The 24,061-nt window shown below is 45.8% G+C and overlaps 1 protein-coding gene across 3 annotated transcripts in view; it reads left to right on the top strand.

Moving 5' to 3' along the window:
- The first annotated feature begins 6,737 nt into the window (after positions 1 to 6,737).
- Positions 6,738 to 24,061, top strand: part of mylk3 (myosin light chain kinase 3) — a 38,913-nt gene continuing 21,589 nt past the window's right edge. Inside the window, exons 1-5 of one of the 3 annotated variants that reach the window (XM_055648377.1) lie at positions 6,738 to 9,924; positions 15,812 to 15,944; positions 18,872 to 19,346; positions 20,447 to 20,922; positions 21,133 to 21,238. In XM_055648377.1, coding sequence (XP_055504352.1) covers positions 9,352 to 9,924; positions 15,812 to 15,944; positions 18,872 to 19,346; positions 20,447 to 20,922; positions 21,133 to 21,238 — 1,763 coding nt within the window. In that variant the 5' untranslated portion in view covers positions 6,738 to 9,351. The remainder of the gene's footprint in view (positions 9,925 to 15,811; positions 15,945 to 18,871; positions 19,347 to 20,446; positions 20,923 to 21,132; positions 21,239 to 24,061) is intronic. The other 2 variants (XM_055648376.1, XM_055648375.1) reach the window with 2 other exon arrangements.

Below are 24,061 nucleotides of genomic sequence, written 5' to 3'. Positions count from 1 at the left end.
AGTCTGGTTCTGACCCGAAATGTCACCCATCCTTTTTCTCCATAGATGCTGCCTGTCCCGCTGAGTTACTCCAGCAGTAATGAAGATGAGGGGAGATCTGATAGAGGCGTACAAAATCATGAGAGGAATAGATCGGGTAGATGCACAGAGTCTCTTGCCCAGAGTAGGGGAATCGAGGACCAGAGGACATAGGTTTAAGGTGAAGGGGAAAAGATTTAATAGGAATCCAAGGGGTAGCTTTTTCACACAAAGGGCGGTGGGTGAATGGAACAAGCTGCCAGAGGAGGTAGTTGAGGCTGGGACTATCCCATCGTTTAAGAAGCAGTTAGACAGGTACATGGATAGGATAGGCTTGGAGGGATATGGACCAAATCCTGGCAGGTGGGACTAGTGTAGTGGGACATGTTGGTCTGTTTCCAGACTATATCACTTAAGAAACAGTTGGACAGGTACATGGATAGGACACGTTTGGAGGGTTATGAACCAAGCGCAGACAAGTGGGACTAGGGTAGATGGGACATTGTTGGCTGGTAGACAAAATTGCTGGAGAAACTCAGCGTGTGCGGCAGCATATATGGAGCAAAGGAAATAGGCAACGTTGCGGGCTGAGACGTTGCATATTTCCTTCGCTCCATAGATGCTGCCGCACCCGATGAGTTTCTCCAGCAATTTTGTCTACCTTCGATTTTCCAGCATCTGCAGTTCCTTCTTGAACATTGTTGGCTGGTGTGGGCGAGTTGGGCCGAAGGGCCTGTTTCCACACTGTATCACTCTGTGACTCTGTCGCTCCATGACACTTTGTGCCTATCTTCGGTGTAAACAAGCATCTGCAGTTCCTTCCTACACATTCTGTTCAGATTAGATTACTTTAATCGCCCTGTGTGTCTACAGAATTCAGGAACAGCTTCTTCCCCTCTGTGATCAGGCATCTGAACGGTCCTTCCATGAGCTAGGGTACTGTCCGATTCACCTATACCCCATTGGGGACATTGGACTTTGTCTCTGGAACTGACGTGCTACAATGCTGAGAACTATATTCTGCACTCTGTATCTTGCCCTTTGCTCTACCCATTGTGCTGGAGTTTGACTGGATTGCATTTATGTGCAGTATTTTCTGATCTGATTGGATAGCATGCAAAACAAATGTGAGGAATTGAAATGTCACCTCCTTGCACCATACACAATGGAGACACAAGAAAGATTTAGAATACAGCGTGGAAACCGGCCCTTTAGCCCACGCCGACCTGCGATCCCCGCACGCTAACACTATCCTACACACACCAGGGGCAATTTACATTCTTACTGAAGCCAATTAACCTACAAACCTGTATGCCATGGGAGTGTGGGAGGAAACCGGAGCACCTGGAGAATACGCAAGTGGTCACAAGGAGAACATACAAATGCTGGACCGACAGCACCCGTGGTCAGGATTGAACCCGGTTCTCTGGCGCTGTGAGGCAGCAACTTCCACCTAAATGGTGGAATCTTGAGGACAAGGTCTGACTAAGGGTCTCCACCCAAAATATCAACTGTCCATTCCGTCTACATGTGCTGTCTGACCTGCTGAGTTACTCTAGCAATCTGCACACCATCCACTATATATGCAGGAACTGTTCCCCAGGAGTTAATTTCCTTCAACTAAGTAAGAGGGAAAACGGTGGTATTGGACAGACCATCAGATCGACATATTATTGAACAAGATAGACACAAAATGCTGGAGTAACATAGCAGGTCAGGCAGCATCTCTGGAGAGAAGGAATGGGTGACGTTTCTGGTCGAGAATCTGATGAAGGGTCTCAACCCAAAACGTAAGCCGTTCCTTCTCTCCAGAGATGCTGCCTGACCCGCTGAGTTACTCCAGCATTTTGTGTCTATCTTCGGTTTGAACCAGCATCTGCAGTTCCTTCCTACACACCTCTACCCCATTGCAGACGTTACACTTTGTCTGTGGAACTGGTGCGCTACAATGCTGAGAACTATATTCTGTATCTTCCCCTTGGTTCTACCTATTGTACTTGAGTTTAACTTGATTATATTTAATCAAGTTAAACTCAAGGTCCCGACCTCGGGTGATCACAGAGGAAGAGGATTGAAGTTTCTGGTGCCTTTCCCCACAGTGGAAAATGTTGAATCTGCTGTGGGGGGGACATTCATTTGAATTCTATAATGTGTTGTGTCATTTTTCCTTTTTTTTAATTTTTCTATGGATGTACTGAAGCCTAAATGTTTATTTCGATGTAAAGCACTAGTTTCAACGCGAGTTGATTTAAACTTGCTATATAAATAAAATGTACTTACTATATTTATGTACTAGACTAAGTGGGACCCGTTGGGTCCCAGCATCACACAGGAGGGCTGGTCATCCAACGCAATATTCCACCTCTCCACCAATTCTAATATTGGTGGCCAGTTGGGGGGGGGGCTTTCTGGAGCGCTAGTATGGGTGTTGTGGGCTGAAGGGACTGGTTTCCAGAGGGCTAGTATGCAAATTGTGCGCCAAATGGATTCTTGGGCTGGCGTCTCAGTCAATCAAGCCTGTTGTGCTGGCAGCTCACTCACTCACGGCTGCTGGGCTGGTAGTTGACTCACGGCTAATCCTTGAAATTCTATTTCAAGCAGGGTATAAGGTCACCAAATTCAAGTGCAGTTTCTTACCACTTCTAGCAGGGTGCAAAGCCACTAAAGACAGCGAGTCGTGACCTCTCCCTCCTCCATCTTGCAGAGACTGAGCCACACCCACATTTCCGGGTTTTGCCTTTCAATTTCAAGCCAATGCACCCAAGCCACCATTTGCAGTAAGTAGTGCCTGTCAACCTCATGCCACCATTTGCAGTAAGTAGTGTATTTCAACTTCAAGCCACAATTTGCAGTACGTAGTGCCTTTCAACTTCAAGCCAATACACCCACACCCCCATTTGCAGTAAGTAATGCATTTTAACTTCAAGCCATTGCACCCAAGCCACCATCTGCAGTAAGTAGTGCCTTTCAACTTCAAGCAATCATTTGTAGTAAGTAGTGCCTTTCAACTTCAAGCCAAAGCTCCCAAGCCTCCATTTGCAGTAAGTGGTGTCTTTCAACTTCAAGCCACACCCAATCTATCATTTGCAATAAGTAGTGCCTTTCAACTTCATGCCACCATTTGCAGTAAGTAGTGCATTTCAACTTCAAGCCATTGCACCCGCCACCATTTGCAGTAAGTAGTGCTTTCAATTTCAAGGCACACCCAAGCCAAGCCAACCATTTTACCATTTTAGACATTGTTTTGCAAGCTTTAGAACCAATAGACATTTTTTTGCAAGGTTTAGAACCAATAGACATTTTTTTGCAAGCTTTAGAACCAATAGATACTTTTTTTGCAAGCTTTAGAACCAATAGACATTTTTTTTGAAAGCTTTAGAACCAATAGACATTTTGAAAGCTTTAAGCTTTAGAACCAATAGACATTTTTTTGCAAGCTTTAGAACCAATAGACATTTTTTTGCAAGCTTTAGAACCAATAGACATTTTTTGAAAGCTTTAGAACCAATAGACATTTTTTTTGAAAGCTTTAGAACCAATAGACACTTTTTTTGCAAGCTTTAGAACCAATAGACACATTCTGCAAGCATTTTAGAACCACTAAGGGCACTTACATTTGAGTAGACATGTGTTCAGTGCTATTCACAGCTCAGAGAAATGTGATCCTCTGCCTTCCTCCATCTTGAAGAATGAGTGAGGCACACCACTTCCTGGTTTTATAGTCCCTCCCCCCTGCCGCCAGCGGGGGCAGCAGAGAGAGTGGGGAATTTTGTAAAAATATTAATATCTCTGTCATTTTTAATCAACGGGAAAAATCCTCGGCACACATGCGGCGGAGGGGGGCTCTGAAAATGAAGGCCGTAGGTGGCGGCATTCTCTCGGAAATCGCAGCACAGATGGCCAAAACCGGTCAAGAACAGACTTTTAGTAATATAGATAGTACATGTCATCTATACACGTTCGCCAGAGATGCTGTCTGACCCGCTGAGTTACTCCAGCATTTTGTGTCTATCTTTGGTTAAAGCCAGCGTTTGCAGTTCCTTCACACAACATGTTATTGAATATTATCTTCAGCGGAGTGTAAAACCAGGCGAGGTGCATGGATATGGAGCCGAGGAGAAGTGCATTGACACGCAGGTTAGCTCACCCGATCAAAGGAAACACATGGATATGCGCGGAATGGAGGGATATAGATCATGTGCAGACAGATGAGATTAGTTGAACTTGGCAACATGTTCAGCAAGGACTTTGTGTGTCGGAGAACTTTTCCATGTTGTACGTAAAGGTTGTACCTGAACCAATCATTTTCTTCAAGGGTGGATTGGCTTAAATTAATCCATCTTCAGAGCATTCCGAAACGTGGGTGCAATGTAGTGAACAATAGTTAGATTTAGACACAGAGTGCTGGAGTAACTCAGCGGGTCAGGCAGCATCTGTGGAGAACATGGATAGGTGACGTTTCACAGAGTGCTGGAGTAACTCAGCGGGTCAGGCAGCATCTGTGGAGAACATGGATAGGTGACGTTTCACAGAGTGCTGGAGTAACTCAGCGGGACAGGCAGCATCCGTGGAGAACATGGATGGGTGACGTTTCACAGAGTGCTGGAGTAACTCAGCGGGTCAGGCAGCATCTGTGGAGAATATGGATAGGTGACGTTTCACAGAGTGCTGGAGTAACTCAGCGGGTCAGGCAGCATCTGTGGAGAACATGGATAGGTGACGTTTCACAGAGTGCTGGAGTAACTCAGAGGGTCAGGCAGCATCTGTGGAGAACATGGATAGGTGTCGTTTCACAGAGTGCTGGAGTAACTCAGTGGGTCAGGCAGCATCTGTGGAGAACATGGATAGGTGACGTTTCACAGAGTGCTGGAGTAACTCAGAGGGTCAGGCAGCATCTATGGAGCTAAGGAAATAGGCAACGTTTCGGCCCGAAACGTTGCCTATTTCCAGAAGGATTTCGGCCCGAAACGTTGCCTATTTCCTTAGCTCCATAGATGCTGCTGCACCATAACTCAGTGGGTCAGGCAGCATCTGTGGAGAACATGGATAGGTGACGTTTCACAGAGTGCTGGAGTAACTCAGCGGGTCAGGCAGCATCTGTGGAGAACATGGATAGGTGTCGTTTCACAGAGTGCTGGAGTAACTCAGCGGGTCAGGCAGCATCTGTGCAGAACATGGATAGGTGACGTTTCACAGAGTGCTGGAGTAACTCAGCGGGTCAGGCAGCATCTGTGGAGAACATGGATAGGTGACGTTTCACAGAGTGCTGGAGTCTGAAGAAGGATCCCGACCCCGAAACGTCACCTATCCATATTCTCCAGAGATGCTGCCTGACTGGCTGAGTTACTCCAGCACTTTGTGTCTTTTTTTGTAAAGCAGCATCTACAGTTTGTTGTGTCCCCAATAGTTAGATTTAGGTTAAGTTGTAAAGTTAAGTTGAAGATGGGCAATCCAGTTTCCCTCCAGAAATTAGTTAGAAATGTGAAGTTTTCACTACTCTTTTATGAAAACACATTAGTTGAAAACAGAATTAGTCGCTAATTTGATTCCTTCCACAGCCTCTGTTGTACACATACAGTCAGAGTAGAACAAGAGCTTTGTTTTTTTAATCAATTTCTTTATCAAATCTTTATCTGTTTATTTATTAATGTGTGTGTATATATTTATATAATGGTATATGGACACACTGATCTGTTCTGTAGTCAATGCCTACTATGTTTTTTCACGCAGAGAGTGGTGAGTCTCTGGAACTCTCTGCCACAGAGGGTAGTTGAGGCCACAGTTCATTGGCCATATTTAAGAGGGAGTTAGATGTGGCCCTTGTGGCTAAGGGGATCAGGGGGTATGGAGAGAAGGCAGGTACGGGATACTGAGTTGGATGATCAGCCATGATCATATTGAATGGCGGTGCAGGCTCGAAGGGCCGAATGGCCTACTCCTGCACCTAATTTCTATGTTTCTATGTTTCTATGTTCTGTTGTGCTGAAGCAAAGCAAGAATTTCATTGTCCTATCTGGGACACATGACAATAAACTCTCTTGAATCTTGACTCTTGAAAACAGTCAAGTCCAGCATCTGCAGTTCCTTCTTGAACACTGAATGCTTTCTGTTTTGTGTGGCCCAGCGGTAGAGTTGCTGCCTTGGCAGTGCATCTTAAACTGGTGAATGGTTCACCCAAGGGTGAATGAAATTATTTTGGGGTGAATGAGTTAATTTATGTTTTTTTTGCTCACGTGACAAAATAAAATTATATATAAACTGATACAGAAGATGAAAATTACCAAAAAAACATAAGAAAAGTTAGTCGAGGGTGAATGAAATTTTGTGATAAAGTCTCAAGGGTGAATTGCACTGAGGTAGTTTAAGAAGCACCAGAGACCCGGGTTCGATCCTGACTACAGGTGCTGTCTGCGCAGAGTTTGCATGTTCACCCTGTGTGCGTGTGGATTTTCTCCGGATTCTCTGATTTCCATAAACATCCTAATGTTTCTGGGCTTACTCGCTTCGGTAAAAATTGTAAGTTGTCCCTAATGTGTAGGATGGTGCTAGTGTGCGGGGGGGGGGGGGGGGTCGCTGGTCGGCGCGGATTCAGTGAGCCGAAGGGCCTGTATCTCTAAAGTCTAAAGCTGGTGCACTGACATTTCATCATTTTAAGTTAATGGTTTTAAAGCATAATAGTAATGATTTCTGAGTAAAAATATCAGAGGGACTCAGTGGGTCGCCAGTACAGGAGTGTGAAATCTGATGGGTTGCTAATGATGGCCTGGGACCTTTCAAGGGATTTGCTTCTGGTGATAACATTCAGATTTGTCGGGCAGGAATGCAAAAGTAACGTCAATGCAAATGGTTGGGATTCTACATTCCCCCCCCCCCTCTCCCCCCGGCATTTCTGCAGCAAGATAAGAATGTTGACCTCTGGTGCATGAGTAATTAAAAGATCGCATTTATCAAATAGCCCCATTTTGTATAAACCTGCCTGCTTGCCTTGCCTTGCAGCAGCTAGGTGTGAAATTCTTTGACATCACTAACGCCTGCTTTGGAAACTACTGAGTTGATTTCCCATTAAAAGACGCACACCGCACAACAATACCTGTCGTATTACACCAGAGTAAATGTCTCACATGGCAGAGCCTTTCATCCCATCAAGTCCCACGCTGACCATAGATCACCCTGTTCACACTAGTTCCATGTTATCCCATTTTCACATCCACCCCTTACACACTAGGGGACAATTTACCCAATGCCAATTAACCTACAAACCAGAGATAGACACAAAAAACTGGAGTAAAAGCCCTGTCCCACTGTACGAGTTCATTCCAAGTCAAGTCAAGTCAAGTCAAGTTTATTTGTCACATATACATACGAGATGTGCAGTGAAATGAAAGTGGCAATGCTCGCGGACTTTTGTGCAAAAGACAAACAACAAAACAACCAAACAAATTATAAACACAATCATAACACACATATTCTTTTACATAATAAATAATGGAAGAAAAAACGTTCTGTAGAGTTAGTCCCTGGTGAGATAGGCGTTTACAGTCCGAATTGTCTCTAGGAAGAAACTCCTTCTCAACCTCTCCGTTCTCACCGCATGGCAACGGAGGCGTTTGCCTGACCGTAGCAGCTGGAACAGTCCGTTGCAGGGGTGGAAGGGGTCTCCCATGATTTTATTTGCTCTGGAGTTGCACCTCCTGTTGTATAGTTCCTGCAGGGGGGTGAGTGAAGTTCCCATAGTGCGTTCGGCCGAATGCACTACTCTCTGCAGAGCCTTCTTGTCCTTGGCAGAGCAATTCCCAAACCAGATGGTAATGTTCCCGGACAAGATGCTTTCCACCGCCGCTGCGTAGAAGCACTGGAGGATCCTCGGAGACACTCTGAATTTCCTCAATTGCCTGAGGTGGTAAAGGCATTGCCTTCCAAGAGTTATCCCGAGTTTGCCCTGATTCGAACTCGGAGATTTATGGTAATGGCCGCCCGTCGGTACTCGGGGCTCTCGTGGACATTTTTCATCATGTTGAAAAATCTTCACGAGTCTTCCCGTGCTTACCTGCCGTTAGCGAATCTTCCCGAGTACCTGCCGTTAGCGCTAAGAGACGTCCCCGAGCTCCGACGTACCCGCTACGTTCATTCTCCGTGCTTACCACGAGTTTGATTTTTTTTTAACTCGGGAGAGCTCTTGGAATGAACTTGTACCGTGGGACAGGGCTATAACTTAACTGGTTAGGCAGTATCTGTGAAGAAAAAGAAGAGGCGATGTTTCAGGCCGAGACCCATCTTCACAGCCTATTCCTTCACTCCAGAGATGCTGTCTGACCCGCTGAGTTTCTCCAGCCTTTTGTGTCTATCTTTGGTTTAAGCCAGCATTTGCAGTTCCTTCATACCCATTTAACCTACAAACCCGCAAGTCATTGGGATGTGGGAGGAAACCGGAGCACCCGGAGGAAACCCACGCGGTCACAGGGAGAACGTGCAAACTCTACGCGGGCAGCACCCGAGCGCAGGATCGAACCTGGGTCACTGGCGCCGTGAGGCAGAGACTCTACCATAGTTTTATCCGACAACCAAGTCTGAAGAAGGGTCTCGACCCGTCACGTCACCCATTCCCCTTCTATCCAGAGACGCTGCCTCCCTGTCCCGTTGAGTCACTCCAGCATTTTGTGTCTATCTTGTGAAATGTTGGAGGCATGTGTGACGAAAAGAAAATAATGCAATTGTCATCACCGTCTATTTTAGTCCCATCTGGCATCCAGCATCAAGCCGCAACGCAGACTGCATTTCCATTTGAGACCATGTCTTCTCCATCGGTTGTGAATAGTTGTGTACATGAGGCAACTGATCCTTTGTACTTCATCTTAAGGCTGTACTTGCGGGCGGAGGAACATTTTAAAATAGATTGTTTTTTTTACACGTGTAGGACTTTACAGTCTTTAATGAATGTAAGCCGTGGCGATTTGTCACTTTTTGCAGATGACATGTCCATCAACAGGTTGCCCAGAGAAAAAAAAAAATTATGCTAATCGCGCAGGAACATTTCTGTGACATCAAATGGCAACGAAGAATTTGGATTGCATAAAGCAGGCAAGGTTATTTAAGAATCAGCGCAGGGGATGACGGAGACAACACAGTTCTCAGCTGAAGGAGACTGGCAATGTTAAAGCTGATTTATTGTTTGTCTCTGGCAATATAACTGAGCTGGGGATTAGACGAGAGAGACACACTTGTGTTTGTTTGTGGTGGTAGTGGTTTTGTTTTGGAGATTACTGAAGGGCGGAGGCAATGTCACGAGGCGTGTTTTGAAAAGATCTTTTTGCCTCTGATTTATTCCCTGACAATATGAATGCACGGGTCTCCCTGGCCACTTGCTTGGCCAGAATGTACGAAGGAGGGAACGTGGAGGCTCAGAGTAAAAGCGAGTCCATTGTACAAGCAAAGAAACCATCTGGTCCACATCAAGGCACAGTGGCCAATAACCTGAGCACCATGGATGGCAAACTGAATCTACTGAACGAGAAGATAGATCAAATAGTGAACTTCCAAGGGCAGGTGCTGAAGAAGCTGGAGCTCATGTCTGAGGGAATGTGTGACTTGGAAAATAATATTGTGCTGAAAGGAGGTGGTGAAGAGGTGGGAGAGAGGAGAGGTACCACCGACCCCCTGCCACATTCCCACTGCCCTGGACACTCGGAGATGAAGCCCCTGTTCACCGAGCTGCTCAGGCTGGTCATGTCCGTGCACGAAGGCGCGGCCAAACAAAAGGAGAAGTTAGACGGCATCGAGAAAACCGTGTCGGCCGTCGGTAAGGCTGTCCACTTCGTGGGGGAAACCTTCAAAAATTCCCACGTCGTCCAGTTTATCCTTAAAGGAACGGTGCCATGGAGAAAGGGAAGTCTCGTAGAATATTCAGAGGTCAGTCAATTTAATAACAAGCGATTGTTAACAGAACTTCATAATTTTTAATTAAAAATGATGTGTTTAGAATGAATGTACTTTTTTTCTTAACACATACATGTTCATCACGCACTTATGACCAAATAATTCGCTATTCGTATATAATATAGTTCATAATTTCATAAGTGATAGGAGCAAAATAAGGCCATTCGGCCCATCACGTCTACTCTGCCATTCGATCATGGCTGATCTCCAGCCATCAGGATATTGAACTCAACTCAAACAAAACTCTGAACATTAATAGCCCATTATCTGTTTATTTGCACTTTATCTGTTTTATTTATTCATGTGTGTATATATTTATACAATGGTATATGGACACACTGATCTGTTCTGTATTCATGCCTTCTATATTCAATGTGCTGAAGCAAAGCAAGAATTTCATTGTCCTATCTGGGACACATGACAATAAATTCTCTTGAATCTTGAATCTATCTCTCCATCCTAACCCCATTCTCCTGTCTTCTCCCCATAACCTCTGACAAGTTATAGGAGCCAAGGAAATGATTTTGACTTTGACTAGAAAAAGAGGACTGTGTTACACTTCTGGAATAAAATCAAAATCATCCTCACAGTTGCCTTGTTTTAGCATTTATTTGTTTAAACATAAAAGGAGAAGCCATGGGCGCTGTCTTGTGTCAAAGTGTGTTACTCATATACTATATATTACAGTAAAATAATAGCAAAGTAATATACTGATGATAAAGTGATGATACAGTTCCTGTACCACTCCCATCCTGTTGCGCCCTTGTGTGCTACGAGTCATAAACCAGAGGGGAAATGTGTAGTAAGGAACTGCAGATGCTGGTTTACACTGAAGATAGAGATAAAATGCTGGAGTAACTCAGCGGGACAGGCAGCATCTCTGGAGAGAAGGAATGGGTGACGTTTCCTTCTCTGCAGATGATGCCGGTCCCGCTGAGTTACCCCGGCATTCTGTGTCTATCTTCAGTGTAAACCAGCATCTGCAGCTCCTTCCTACACATTTCTACCCCATTCCAGGTCCCTCAGATCGCCCGACTTGGGGTTACTGAACATCCCGCGGTCTAGGCATAAGCTCGGGCGACCGCGCCTTTGCGGTTGCAGCTCCTAGACTGTGGAACAGCATCTTTCTTCCCATCAGAACTGCCCCCTCCATCGACTCCTTTAAATCGAGACTTAAAACTCATCTCTACTCCCAAGACTTTCTTGAATTCTTCTGAGCGAGGGCTATATGTATGTAGTGATGTTTGTATTAAATCTCTGAACCAATGTTGTATAACGTTAGTACCTCTATCAATGTAAAGCATTTTGGCCAACGAGAGTTGTTTTTTAAATGTGCTATAGAAATAAAAGTGACGAGTTGACTTGACTTGATTGCAGACATTGCACTTTGTGGATTGTGTCTAATGAGAAGGGACAACCAGAACTTAACTGTGGGTCCCCAAAATTTAAAGAGTTAAAGGAAAAAATATTTGCCTAGAGAGAGAGACTATTTTTAACCCCATAAGGAATTTTTTATATACAACCGCGTGCTTCGACAGAGTTCTGTTTTAGATTACTTTGAGCGTACATTTAAATTAAACCATAAGGTCCAAGAAAGTATTTATTGCAGACAGAGACATAAAGCTGGAGTAACTCAGCGGGACAGGCAGCATTTAAGAGGGAACTGCAGATGCTGGAGAATCGAAGGTTACACAAAAAAGCTGGAGAAACTCAGCGGGTGCAGCAGCATCTATGGAGCGAAGGAAATAGGCAACGTTTCGGGCCGAAACCCTTCTTCAGAGACAGGCAGCATCTCTGGAGAAAATGAATAGGTGACGTTTCGGGTCGGGACCCTTCTTCAGACTGAGAGTCGGGGACTGAAGCTCAGATGAGAGAACAGGTTACATGCAGAGGGAAAGCAGAGGAATAGGGCTAGTGGGTCTGTTCCATTGGGGGCTAGCATGGTTTTGATGGGCCAAATGACCTCTGTCCATGCTTGTTTCAGTACAAGGTGTAAGATGTGACACTGTACTTTGTTACAGTTAAGGGGCTGTCCCACTTGGGCGACCTAATCTGCGAGTTTAAAACATTAATGATAAAACACCATTGATCAAGCATGTGAACCAAATCCATGGGATGATTACAGTACCAGGTGAACCTAACTCAGATAGAGACACAAGGGACTGCAGATGCTGGAGTAACTCAGCAGGCCAGGCAGCATCTGTGGAGAGACGCAAAAGGCTGGAGTAACTCAGCAGGACAGGCAGCATCTGTGGAGAGACACAAAATGCTGGAGTAACTCAGCGGGACAGGCAGCATCTGTGGAGAGACACAAAATGCTGGAGTAACTCAGCGGGCCAGGCAGCATCTGTGGAGAGAAGGAATGGGTGATGTTTCGGGTCAACATCATTCTACAGACTCAGTGTTTTTTCTCTGCACAATTTGGTGCCAGTATGTAACTGTTCACGTGAAGGTTTTGGCTACTGTGCATCAATCTACTTTCTAACTTCTTAGAGATGCCAATATTTCACACTTGTCACAAAAAAAAGCAGTGCCTTACTTGAATGCCTTAGCTGCCCGAGCTTACAACCCAGCGGTATGAATATTGATTTCTCTAATTTCAAGTAACCCTTGCATCCCCTCTCTCTCCGTCCCTCCCCCACCCTAGTCATCTTACTAGTTTCACTGTCCTTTTTCCTTCATGGAGACGAGGAAACACTTTTTCTCACAGAGAGTGAAATTCATGTTCTCGATGTTGGGGGAGTCCAGAACCAGGGGCCACACACAGTTTAAGAATAAGGAGTAAGCCATTTAGAACAGAGACGAGGAAACACTTTTTCTCACAGAGAGTGGTGAGTCTGTGGAATTCTCTGCCTCGGAGGGTGGTGGAGGCAGGTTCTCTGGATGCTTTCAAGAGAGAGCTAGATAAGGCTCTTAAAAATAGCGGAGTCAGGGGATATGGGGAGAAGGCAGGAACGGGGTACTGATTGGAGATGATCAGCCATGATCTCATTGAATGGCAGTGCTGGCTGGAAGGGCCGAATGGCCTACTCCTGCACCTATTGTCTATTGTCTATTCGCCGCTCCTCTTCAGCCAACAATGGACCATTGTGGGCTCCTTGGCCATTGGTGCTGTCTGCATTGTTCTGTACCTTTTCACACCTCTTGGTTCCCTTTCCCCTGACTCCCAGTTTGAAGAAGAGTCTCGACCCGAAACGTCACCCATTCCTTCTCTCCAGAGATGCTGCCTTGGCGGCTGAGTTACTCCAACTTACTCTGCCTATCTTTGGTGTAAAACCCAGCATCTGCAGTTCCTTCCTACATATATAGATCAGGGTGACTGCGGCCAGCAATGATGGATGTAACATTACAAGAAGTTAGAGAGTGGGCAACATAAATGGGAGAAGCAGAACCTTAGCTAAAAAGGTCCAAGAATAATTGCGGATAATTGTCAAAATAAGAAATAAAAGAAAAATATTCTAGAAATTGTTGAACGGTGCGTTGACTTAGCAAGGCTGCGAGTTACTGCATCTTGGAAATTTGGGCGTACAACACCTGTCCTCGGCTGTTAACCTTCAGAACGGCAGCGCATGTTTGTTGTGAGCCATAAATGTACTGTGGGCCAGATTGATAAAGGTCACACAATTGGCCAGTGTCAGAGATGCCAAGAATAGACACTTGGCCATGAGCAGACCTGGCTTTCTTCTGTGTGGAGAATGCAATGGGTTCTCACAGCGCGTGCGCCGGCCACAATTAGCAAGGCAATTTCCTTCAACGTACTCCTAGTGGAGCTGTGGAGAGAAGTGTCCCACTCAATCCCACGTTCAAAGGATGTGGACCTCCTCCAGATCAATCACGTACATCCCATTCCCCATCACAGCCGTCGCCCTCTCCAATTAACGCTGCTCCCCGGTTATCACGATGAATGACGGAGATTACAGAGAGGGGTAGACACTGCCCGGACCATCACGGCTACTGACCTCCCCACCACCAAAGGGATTAACATGAGGCACTGCCTCAGGATGGCAGCCAGCATCATCAAAGACCCACACCAATTTTCCTGACGTTATTACTTCTTATTACTCTGACTCCTTGCCTCATTATCTCCACCGCTATCGGCCGCTTTCATCCTAATCTGGCCACGTTGACATCTCACTCCTACCAGTGGGAAGAAGGTACAAGAGTCTGAAAACCACGAGCTCCAGGTTCAAGAACAGCTTCTTCCCAACAGCCATCAATCAGGCTATTGAACACTTCACAACACTCACCTCAACTATGGACTGCCTTCGGTTACACTAAGAACTTTGTTGATATGCATAAGTATTAGAAACATAGAAAATAGGTGCAGGACTAGGCTGTCCGTCACTTTGAGCCAGCACCGCCATTCAATGTGATCATGCGTGATCATCCCAGAATCAGTGCCCCATTTCTGCTTTCTCCCCATATCCCTTGATTCTGTTAACCCCAAGAGCTAAATCTAACTTTCTCTTGACTACATCATGTGTAGTAGACAAAAGCGCTGGAGAAACTCAGCGGGTGCAGCAGCATCTATGGAGCGAAGGAAATAGGCAACGTTTCGGGCCGAAACCGAAGACAAAACTTAGACAAAAATGCTGGAGAAACTCAGCGGGTGCAGCAGCATCTATGGAGTGAAGGAAATAGGCAACGTTTCGGGCCGAAACCCTTCGGGTTTCAGCCCGAAACGTTGCCTATTTCCTTAGGGTTTCAGTCCGAAACGTTGCCTATTTCCTTCACTCCATAGATGCTGTTGCACCCGCTGAGTTTCTCCAGCATTTTTGTCTACCTTCGATTTTCCAGCATCTGCAGTTCCTTCTTAAACAATACATCATGTGCGCCTGTTATTATTTATCGAATTTTTGATTCCTATATATTACCTGTGTGTATGGGGCTTACAAGCCTGTTATGCTGCTGCAAGTGAAAAGTTAATTGTTCTACCGTCGTTACACATGACAACGAAACATTCTTGACTATTAAACGGATTGGTCAGTAAGATGTCTCTCTCTCACCAATTCTCCACACTCACCGTTTGTTATTTGCTTCCTTGGGCCAAACCAGGGGCACAGAGTGAAGGTGGAGGTTTTCTTGTGTCATTTAATAATAATAATAATAATAATAATAATATCTTCTATTGTCATTGCACAGAGGTGCAACGAGATTTGGTATGCAGATTCCATCCGATATCATAACTTAATCAACTAAAAATTTAGATACCCAGAGAAACAAGATATATATTAAAAAAAACCTAAAAAACCCCCAGTAAAACAGTATACATAGAAACATAGGATATAGGTGCAGGAGGAGGCCATTCGGCCCTTCGAGCCAGCACTGCCATTCATTGTGATCATGGCTGATCGTCCCCTATCAATAACCCGTGCCTGCCTTCACCCCATATCACTTGACTCCACTAGCCCCTAGAGCTCTATCTAACTCTGTCTTAAATCCATCCAGTGACTTGGCCTCCACTGCCCTCTGTAGCAGGGAATTCCACAAATTCACAACTCTCTGGGTGAAAAAGTTTTTTCTCACCTCAGTCTTAAATGACCTCCCCTTTATTCTAAGACTGTGGCCCCTGGTTCTGGACTCGCCCAACATTGGGAACATTTTTCCTGCCTCTAGCTTGTCCAGTCCTTTTATAATTTTATATGTTTCTATAAGATCCCCCCTCATCCTTCTAAACTCCAGTGAATAAAGTGCAAATGTGTCTGTGCCAGGTCGATGTGCGACGTGACCATCTAAGGGAGACAGTTCATGGAGGGTGGGGCCACTCAGCAGGGCCGGTTCAGAGCAGCTATAGCTCTGGGGATGAAGCTGTTTCTAACTGCTTGCTGTTGCATTACTTAGTAAACCATTTTCTTAACAGGCAAAGAATAAAGTTGAAGAAAAAGACTCCAAACCCAAGCGTGGATTTAACAGCCGGGGAGTCCAAGTGCAGATAAGCAGTGAAGTGTCTGAAGGCACGGACAAAAACACACCTGCTCATCGAGAAATAAACAGTGAGTGGTTGCGAGATTGCGTGCGATATCTTCATGACTGCACAGTTACAGTCTGGTGTAGGTTTAGAGATACAGCATGGAAACCAGGTCCTTCAGACCACCAAGCCCACTCTGGCCATCGAACGGCCACTCACACTAGTTCTATCGGTTTACATTAGTCTGCCTGACCCGCTGAGTTATGGTGCAGCAGCATCTATGGAGCAAAGGAAATAGGCTACATTTCGGGCCGAACCTTCTGGAAATAGGCAACGTTTCGGGCCGAAACCCGGAAGGGTTTCGGCCCGAAACGTTGCCTATTTCCTTAGCTCCATAGATGCTGCCTGACCTGCTGAGTTACTCCAGCACTCTGTGAAACGTCACCTATCCATGTTCTCCACAGATGCTGCCTGACCCGCTGAGTTACTCCAGCACTCTGTGAAACGTCACCTATCCATGTTCTCCACAGATGCTGCCTGACCCGCTGAGTTATGGTGCAGCAGCATCTATGGAGCGAAGGAAATAGGCAACGTTTCGGGCCGAAATCCTTCTGGAAATAGGCAACGTTTCGGGCCGAAACCCGGAAGGGTTTCGGCCCGAAACGTTGCCTATTTCCTTAGCTCCATAGATGCTGCCTGACCTGCTGAGTTACTCCAGCACTGTGCGTCTATCTTCAGTATTAACCAGCATTTGTAGTTCCTTCCTACGCACCAGTTCCATGTTATCCCAGTTTCTCATCCACCCCGCACACACGAGGGGGGAATTTACAGAGGGGTAACTAACCCACAAATCCGCACGTCTTTGCGATGTGGGAGGAAATCGGAGCACCCAGAGGAAATCCACGCAGTCACGGGGAGAACGTGCAAACTCCACAAAGACCACATCTATGGTCAGGTTCAAGAAGGAACTGCAGATGCTGGAAAATCGAAGGTAGACAAAAGTGCTGGAGAAACTCAGCGGGTGCAGCAGCATCTGTGGAGAGAACAAAACACCGCAAGGCAAACTGAGACAAAGTATTCCAAGCCACACTTTGCTTCTGTGACCTTGCCCTACATTACATGAACAGAAACCTCCACTAGGGTAATATTGACAATATTGGTGAATCAGTATGATCAATTTCCACCACACATATGCTTACAAATGCATTAAAATGCTTGATCAAAGAACTTTAGATGCAGGCTAACAAAAAAAGACACAAACGTCTGGAGTAACTCAGCGGGTCAGGCAGCATCTCTAGAGAACATGGATAGGTGATGTTTCAGGTCAGGACTCTCCTTCACACCAAAGGAGTCAGCTGTATTCTTCATTCTTTTACATTACTTCCTAAATATATTTGTTTAACTTGACTTTTTTTTTAAATAAATTTGGCCCTGCTTTAGATGGAAATCAAGTAGTGATATTAAAACAATATATTGTTTGGACACAAGGTGACGGATCTGTCATTGTAATCTGAATTAAGTAAATACTACACGATAGTACTGTCTGAAGAAGGGTCTCGACACAAAACGTCACCTATTCCATTTCTCCAGCGATGCTGCCTGACCCACTGAGTTACTCCAGCATTTGGTGTCTACCTTCGGTGTAAACCAGCATCTGCAGCTGGGCAGAACGGTGGCGCAACGGTAGAGTTGCAGCCTCACAGCATTAGAGACCCAGGTTCGATCCTGACTACGGGTGCTGTCTGAACGGAGTTTGTACCTTCTCCCTGTGACCGTGTGGGTTTTCTCCGGGTGCTCCAGTGTCCACCCACACTCCAAAGACGTACAGGCTTGTAGACTAATTGGCTTGGTTGTAAATTGTCCCTGGTGTGTGTAGGATAGTTCTAGTGTCAAGTCAAGTCAAGTTTATTTGTCACATACACATACGAGATGTGCAGTGAAATGAAAGTGGCAATGCTCGCGGAACAACAAAACAACCAAACAAATTATAAACACAATCATAACACACATATTATTTTACATAATAAATAATAGAAGGAAAAACGTTCTGTACAGTTAGTCCCTGGTGAGAAAGGCGTTTACAGTCCGAATTGCCTCTGGGAAGAAACTCCTTCTCAACCTCTCCGTTCTCACTGCATGGCAACGGAGGCGTTTGCCTGACCGTAGCGGCTGGAACAGTCTGTTGCAGGGGTGGAAGAGGTCACTCATGATTTTGTTTGCTCTGGAGTTGCACCTCCTGTTGTATAGTTCCTGCAGGGGGGTGAGTGAAGTTCCCATAGTGCGTTCGGCCGAACGCACTACTCTCTGTAGAGCCTTCTTGTCCTTGGCAGAGCAATTCCCGAACCAGATGGTAATGTTCCCGGACAAGTGTGCGGGGATCGCTGGTCGGTCCCAACCTAGTGGGCCGAAGGGCCTGTTTCCACGCTGTATCTGTAAACTCAAACAAAGTTCCTTCTTACACATGATAGCACTATTTCAAAATCGGGAAACATGTTCCTGATGTCGGGGGAGTCCAGAACCAGGGGCCACAGTTTAAGAATAAGGAGTAAGCCATTTAGAACAAGAGACGAGGAAACACTTTTTCTCACAGAGAGTGGCGAGTCTGTGAAATTCTCTGCCTCAGAGGGCGGTGGAGGCAGGTTCTCTGGATGCTTTCAAGAGGGAGCTAGATAGGGGTCTTAAAGATAGCGGAGTCAGGGGATATGGGGAGAAGGCAGGAACGGGGTACTGATTGGGGATGATCAGCCATGATCACATTGAATGGCGGTGATGGCTCGAAGGGCCGAATGGCCTACTCCTGCACCTGTTGCTCAATGGTGTTTTGTCATTCATGTTTTATTATTATTAATGTTTACTGTTTTCTGAGTCATTCGTAACTGTCACTGTATGTCATGTTGTTACTTGTGGGCGGAGCACCAAGGCAAATTCCTTGTATGTGAATACTTGGCCAATAAACTTACTTACTTAATGAAATGAAGAATTTTTAAACGTTTGTTTTTAACATTCCTTTAGCAGGCAGCAACGATGGCACAGAGCTTTGTGGAAAGAACAAGAAAGCTAACGATGAACACGTGAGTGAGGACAGTCGTGTTGTACCTGCATCACCAGCGAGGTTGCAGTGTAAAGAAGCCGACACCTTAGAGTCAGCAGCCAAGCGCAAAGTGTCAGTATGTTCGGCCCCTCCACCAGCTCCACAAGCTGCAGCAGCGAGGTCTGGAGCATCCAGTGACAAAGAGACGTGCTTAGCAACAGGGGGAGGAAAAGATGTTCCCGGGGAAAATGGGGGATGCCCGCAGGGTCACAAAACAACGGGAAAATACCGGGAAGAAGCGAGCAAAGAGAATGAGGAACATCGAGTACAGAGGATTGAACAAAGTCAGGGGAAGGAGGCCCATAAGATGAAGTCTGCTGGCACAACTGAAGCTGCGGGGATCAGTTTGGCGACCAGTCCTTCAAAGTTTGACGCAAGCTCTATACTTCCAGAGAGGTAACAATTAAACAATTAAAGTAACCCGTCAACCCTTGAGCCCTTTCGTCAAACGCGAAGTCCTTACGTTTCAATTCGTTGTCATTTAATTAAAAAAATCAGAATAAAGGATGTTGTTTTCTATTATTGTTTCTCTACTAAACCCTAATTAAAATGTAAACTATTCAAGTGAGAAAAAAATTCATTAGATAAACTGACACGAAGTGCTGGAGTAACTCAGTGGGTCAGGCAGCATCTGTGGAGAACATGGATAGGTGACGTTTCACAGAGTGCTGGAGTAACTCAGTGGGTCAGGCAGCATCTGTGGAGAACATGGATAGGTGACGTTTCACAGAGTGCTGGAGTAACTCAGTGGGTCAGGCAGCATCTGTGGAGCTAAGGAAATAGGCAACGTTTCGGGTTTCGGCCTGAAACGTTGCCTATTTCCATAAGGATTTCGGCCTGAAACGTTGCCTATTTCCTTCACTCCATAGATGCTGCTGCACCATAACTCAGCGGGTCAGGCAGCATCTGTGGAGAACATGGATAGGTGAGGTTTTAGGCTGAAGAAAGGTCCCAACCCCAAACGTCACCTATCCATGTTCTCCACAGATGCTGCCTGACCCGCTGAGTTACTCCAGCACCTTTTGTCTTTGTTGTAAAGCAGCATGAGTGATAGGAGCAGAATTAGGCCATTTGGCCCCTCGTCTACTCCGCCATTCAATCATGGCTGATCTATCTCTTCCTCCGAAGCCCATTCTCCTCCCTTCTCCTCATAACCCCTGACACCCGTACTAATCAAGAATCTATCTATCTCTGCCTTAAAAATATCCATTGACTTGGCCTCCACAACCTTCCGTGGCAATGAATTCCACAGATTTACCACCCTCTGACTAAAGAAATTCCTCCTGATCGCCTTCCTAAAGGAAGTCCGTTAATTGCATTTCGTTGTCTCTGTACTGTACACTGACAATGACAATTAAATTGAATCTGAATCTAATTCTGAGGTGATGGCCTTTAGTCCTAGACTCTCCCATCAGTGGACACATCGTCTCCATATCCACTGTAATTCCAGGCCTTTCACTATTCTGTTGTTATTTTGTACTGTGTCTATTTTACAGGACCTCTGACTCGATAAAGGGAAAGACATCGAAGCTCACAGCCGGGCTCATTATGGACATTAAAGCCAGCAAAGTCCTTGTGCCTGCACCATTCAATAGGTTGAAGGAACCACTCAAAAAGCTGAAAGAACCCACAAAAGCAAACTCATCGCAAAAAACAGCAAAGGGAACAAAGCCCGTCGCGGTGTTGGAGGCCAGAGACAGCAGACCATCCGAACACCAGGAAAAAGCTTCACCAGACGTCAAAATCCAAGAGAGCGTGGAAAATATCCAGAGGTGTCAAAGTGTAGCGGAACCCAGCGGCGATCCGGAGAAAGGTATTGAATCACAGGCTTCAACAGCAGCCGAGACAACCAGCAAAGAAGCTGACCTGGTAAATGAACGAGAAATGAAGGGTTCCACAGAGACCACAGCCGAGGAGGCAGAGAAAACAAAGGGAGTTGTTGAAATGCCAGAAGATTACAAGATCATTATTGGTGAATTGATTTTTCACACTCCAGATATTATTTCCAGCGTGCCTCACTTTCAGTCATATTTCTTTTTATTTTTCCCCCTTTTATTTATTTATTAAAAATAAATAAAAATTCCCTGTGTAGAAGATTTTAATAAAATAATAAATCACTTGTAGTCATATTTCTGAAACCATTCGTACTGCCCGGTTGTAAAGATTTCCTTTTCCTTTTCAGACGACAGTCCGTCGCCTCCAGCCCCCTTCAGCCATCGCATTGTGACCGCCAAACAAGTCCATGTAGCCTCCTCATACACGGTTCACCACCATGAGGTATTAGGCGGGTAGGTTTGCCGCAAGGCCTCCAGTCCATCTTGGACAGTTACTGATGAACAAAAGGATCGGGGAAGACGTGATTATGAAGAGGGACTCCAGAAAAGGCGCTGGTCCGGCCACATTTGGAATAGTGCGAGCTATCATGGGCACCATATCTGAGGAAGGATGTGTGGCTTTTATTTCAAGAGGGCTTGTATACAAAAACCAGGGATGTAAAGCTGAGACTCTATAAGGTGCTGGTCAGGCCACATTTGGAATATTGTGAGCTATCATGGGCACCGTATCTGAGGAAGGATGTGCTGGCTCTGGAGAGGGTCCAGAGGAGGTTTACAAGAATGATCCCAGGGATGAATAGTTTAAGAAAGAACTGCAGATGCTGGAAGAATCGAAGGGAGACAAAAATGCTGGAGAAAATCAGTGGGTGGGGCTCAACAAGGGGTTGGACAGGCTAGATGCAGGAAGATTGTTCCCGATGTTGGGGAAGTCCAGGACAAGGGGTCACAGCTTAAGGATAAGGGGGAAATCCTTTAAAACCGAGATGAGAAGAACTTTTTTCACACAGAGAGTGGTAAATCTCTGGAACTCTCTGCCACAGAGGGTAGTTGAGGCCAGTTCATTGGTTATATTTAAGAGGGAGTTAGATGTGGCCCTTGTGGCAAGGGATCAGAGGGTATGGAGAGAAGGCAGGTACGGGATACTGAGTTGGATGATCAGCCATGATCATATTGAATGGCGGTGCAGGCTCGAAGGGCCGAATGGCCTACTCCTGCACCTAATTTCTATGTCTATGTTTCTATGTCTAACAATGCTGAGTTTCTCCAGCATTTTTGTCTACCAGGAATGAGTAGGTTAACATAAGATGAGTGTTTGACGGCACTGGGCCTGTCCTCGCTGGAGTTTAGAAAAATGAGGGACAAGGGAGGGGACCTCATTGAAACGTACTGAATAGTGAAAGGATTGGATAGAGTTGATGTGGGGAGGTTGTTTCCACTAGTGGGAGAGTCTAGGACTGGAGGTCATCGCCTCGGAAACAAAGGACGCTCTTTGAGGAAGGAGATGAGGAGCGATTTCTTTAGTCAGAGGGTGGTGGATCTGTGGAATTCTTTGTAGGCAAGGTCAGTGGATATTTTTAAGGCAGAGATAGATAGATTCTTGTTTAGTGTGGGTGTCAAGGGTTATGGGGAGATGGCAGGAGAATGGGGTTAGGAGGGAGTAATAGATCAGCCATGCTGGAGTGGCGGAGTAGACTTGATGGGCCGAATGGCCTGATTCTGCCCCTATGTCTTATGATCTTATGAATCTACAGATGCTGTAATTTTGAGCACAATACAAAGTGCTGGAGGAACTCAGTGGGTCGGGCAGCATCCATGGAGAGAATGGACAGATAATGTTTCAGGTCGGGACACTTCTTCCTGACCCAAAACGTTGCCTGTCCATTCCCTCCACTGACATGCTGCCGGACCCGTTGAGTTCCTCCAGCATTTTGTGTTTCGCTCAAGAATCCAGCATCTGCAGTTCCTCGTGTCACAATTTCTACCAAACGCATCGTACATGTAGTGTATCAAGTGGACTAAAAATTCTCCGTAAGGTCTAACTGTGTTAATATGTTTATGGAGTTGAGAGTCCAGTGTGTTTAATTGTCATATGTACTGACAATGGAACAACATGCTGGAGTAATTAAATGGGTCAGGCAGCATCTGGGGAGAGTATGAATAGGTGGCGTTTCGGACTGATTGTAGGGAATGGGGGGGGGGGGGGGGGGGGGGGGGGGGGGGGGGAGAGAAAGCTGGAAGAGAGGAGAGGGCAGGACAAAGCCTGGTAGAAAATAGTTTTGATCGGCAGATGTTGGTCAAAGCCACAGATGAAAAGACAGAAGGTAGACGCGAAATGCTGGAGTAACTCAGCGGGACAGACAGCATCTCTGGAGAGAAGGAATGGGCGACGTTTCGTGCAGTATAATATCTATAAATGTGAGGTTATCCACTTTGGCGGCAAAAACAAGGGGCAGATTATTATCTCAATGGGGTTAGGTTACGTAAAGGGGAGGTGCAGAGAGACCTGGGTGTCCTTGTACACCAGTCACTGAAAGTTGGTGTGCATGTACAGCAGGCAGTGAAGAAAGCTAATGGAATGTTGGCCTTCATAACAAGAGGATTTCTGTATAGGAGTAAAGAGGTTCTTCTGCAGTTGTATAGGGCTCTGGTGAGACCACATCTGGAGTAATGTGCACAGTTTTGGTCTCCTAATTTGAGGAAGGACACCTTTGTGATTGAGGTAGTGCAGCATAGGTTCATGAGATTGATCCCTGGGATGGCAGGACTGTCATATGAGGAGAGATTGAAAAAGACTAGGCTTGTATTCACTGGAGTTTAGAAGGATGAGGGGGATCTTATAGAAACATATAAAATTATAAAAGGACTGGACAAGCTAGATGCAGGAAAAATGTTCCCAATGTTGGGCGAGTCCAGAACCAGGGGCCACAGTCTTAGAATAAAGGGGAGGTCATTTAAGGCTGAGGTGAGAAAAAACTTTTTCACCCAGAGAGTTGTGAATTAGTGGAATTCCCTGCCACAGAGGGCAGTGGAGGCCAAGTCACTGGATGGATTTAAGAGAGAGTTAGATAGAGCTCTGGGGGCTAGTGGAGTCAAGGGATATGGGGAGAAGGCAGGCACGGGTTATTGATAGGGGACGATCAGCCATGATCGCAATGAATGGTGGTGCTGGCTCGAAGGGCCGAATGGCCTCCTCTTGCACCTATTTTCTATGTTTCTATGAGACCCTGCTTCAGACTGATGAAAAGGCAGAAGGTACGAGACAAAACATTGACGGTT

This window comes from Leucoraja erinacea, chromosome 17 (genome assembly GCF_028641065.1).
Source record: "Leucoraja erinacea ecotype New England chromosome 17, Leri_hhj_1, whole genome shotgun sequence".
In the NCBI taxonomy this organism is placed as follows: domain Eukaryota; kingdom Metazoa; phylum Chordata; class Chondrichthyes; order Rajiformes; family Rajidae; genus Leucoraja; species Leucoraja erinaceus.
Note: the sequence above shows the minus strand (reverse complement) of the source record. Positions and strands in the feature narration are given on the sequence as shown.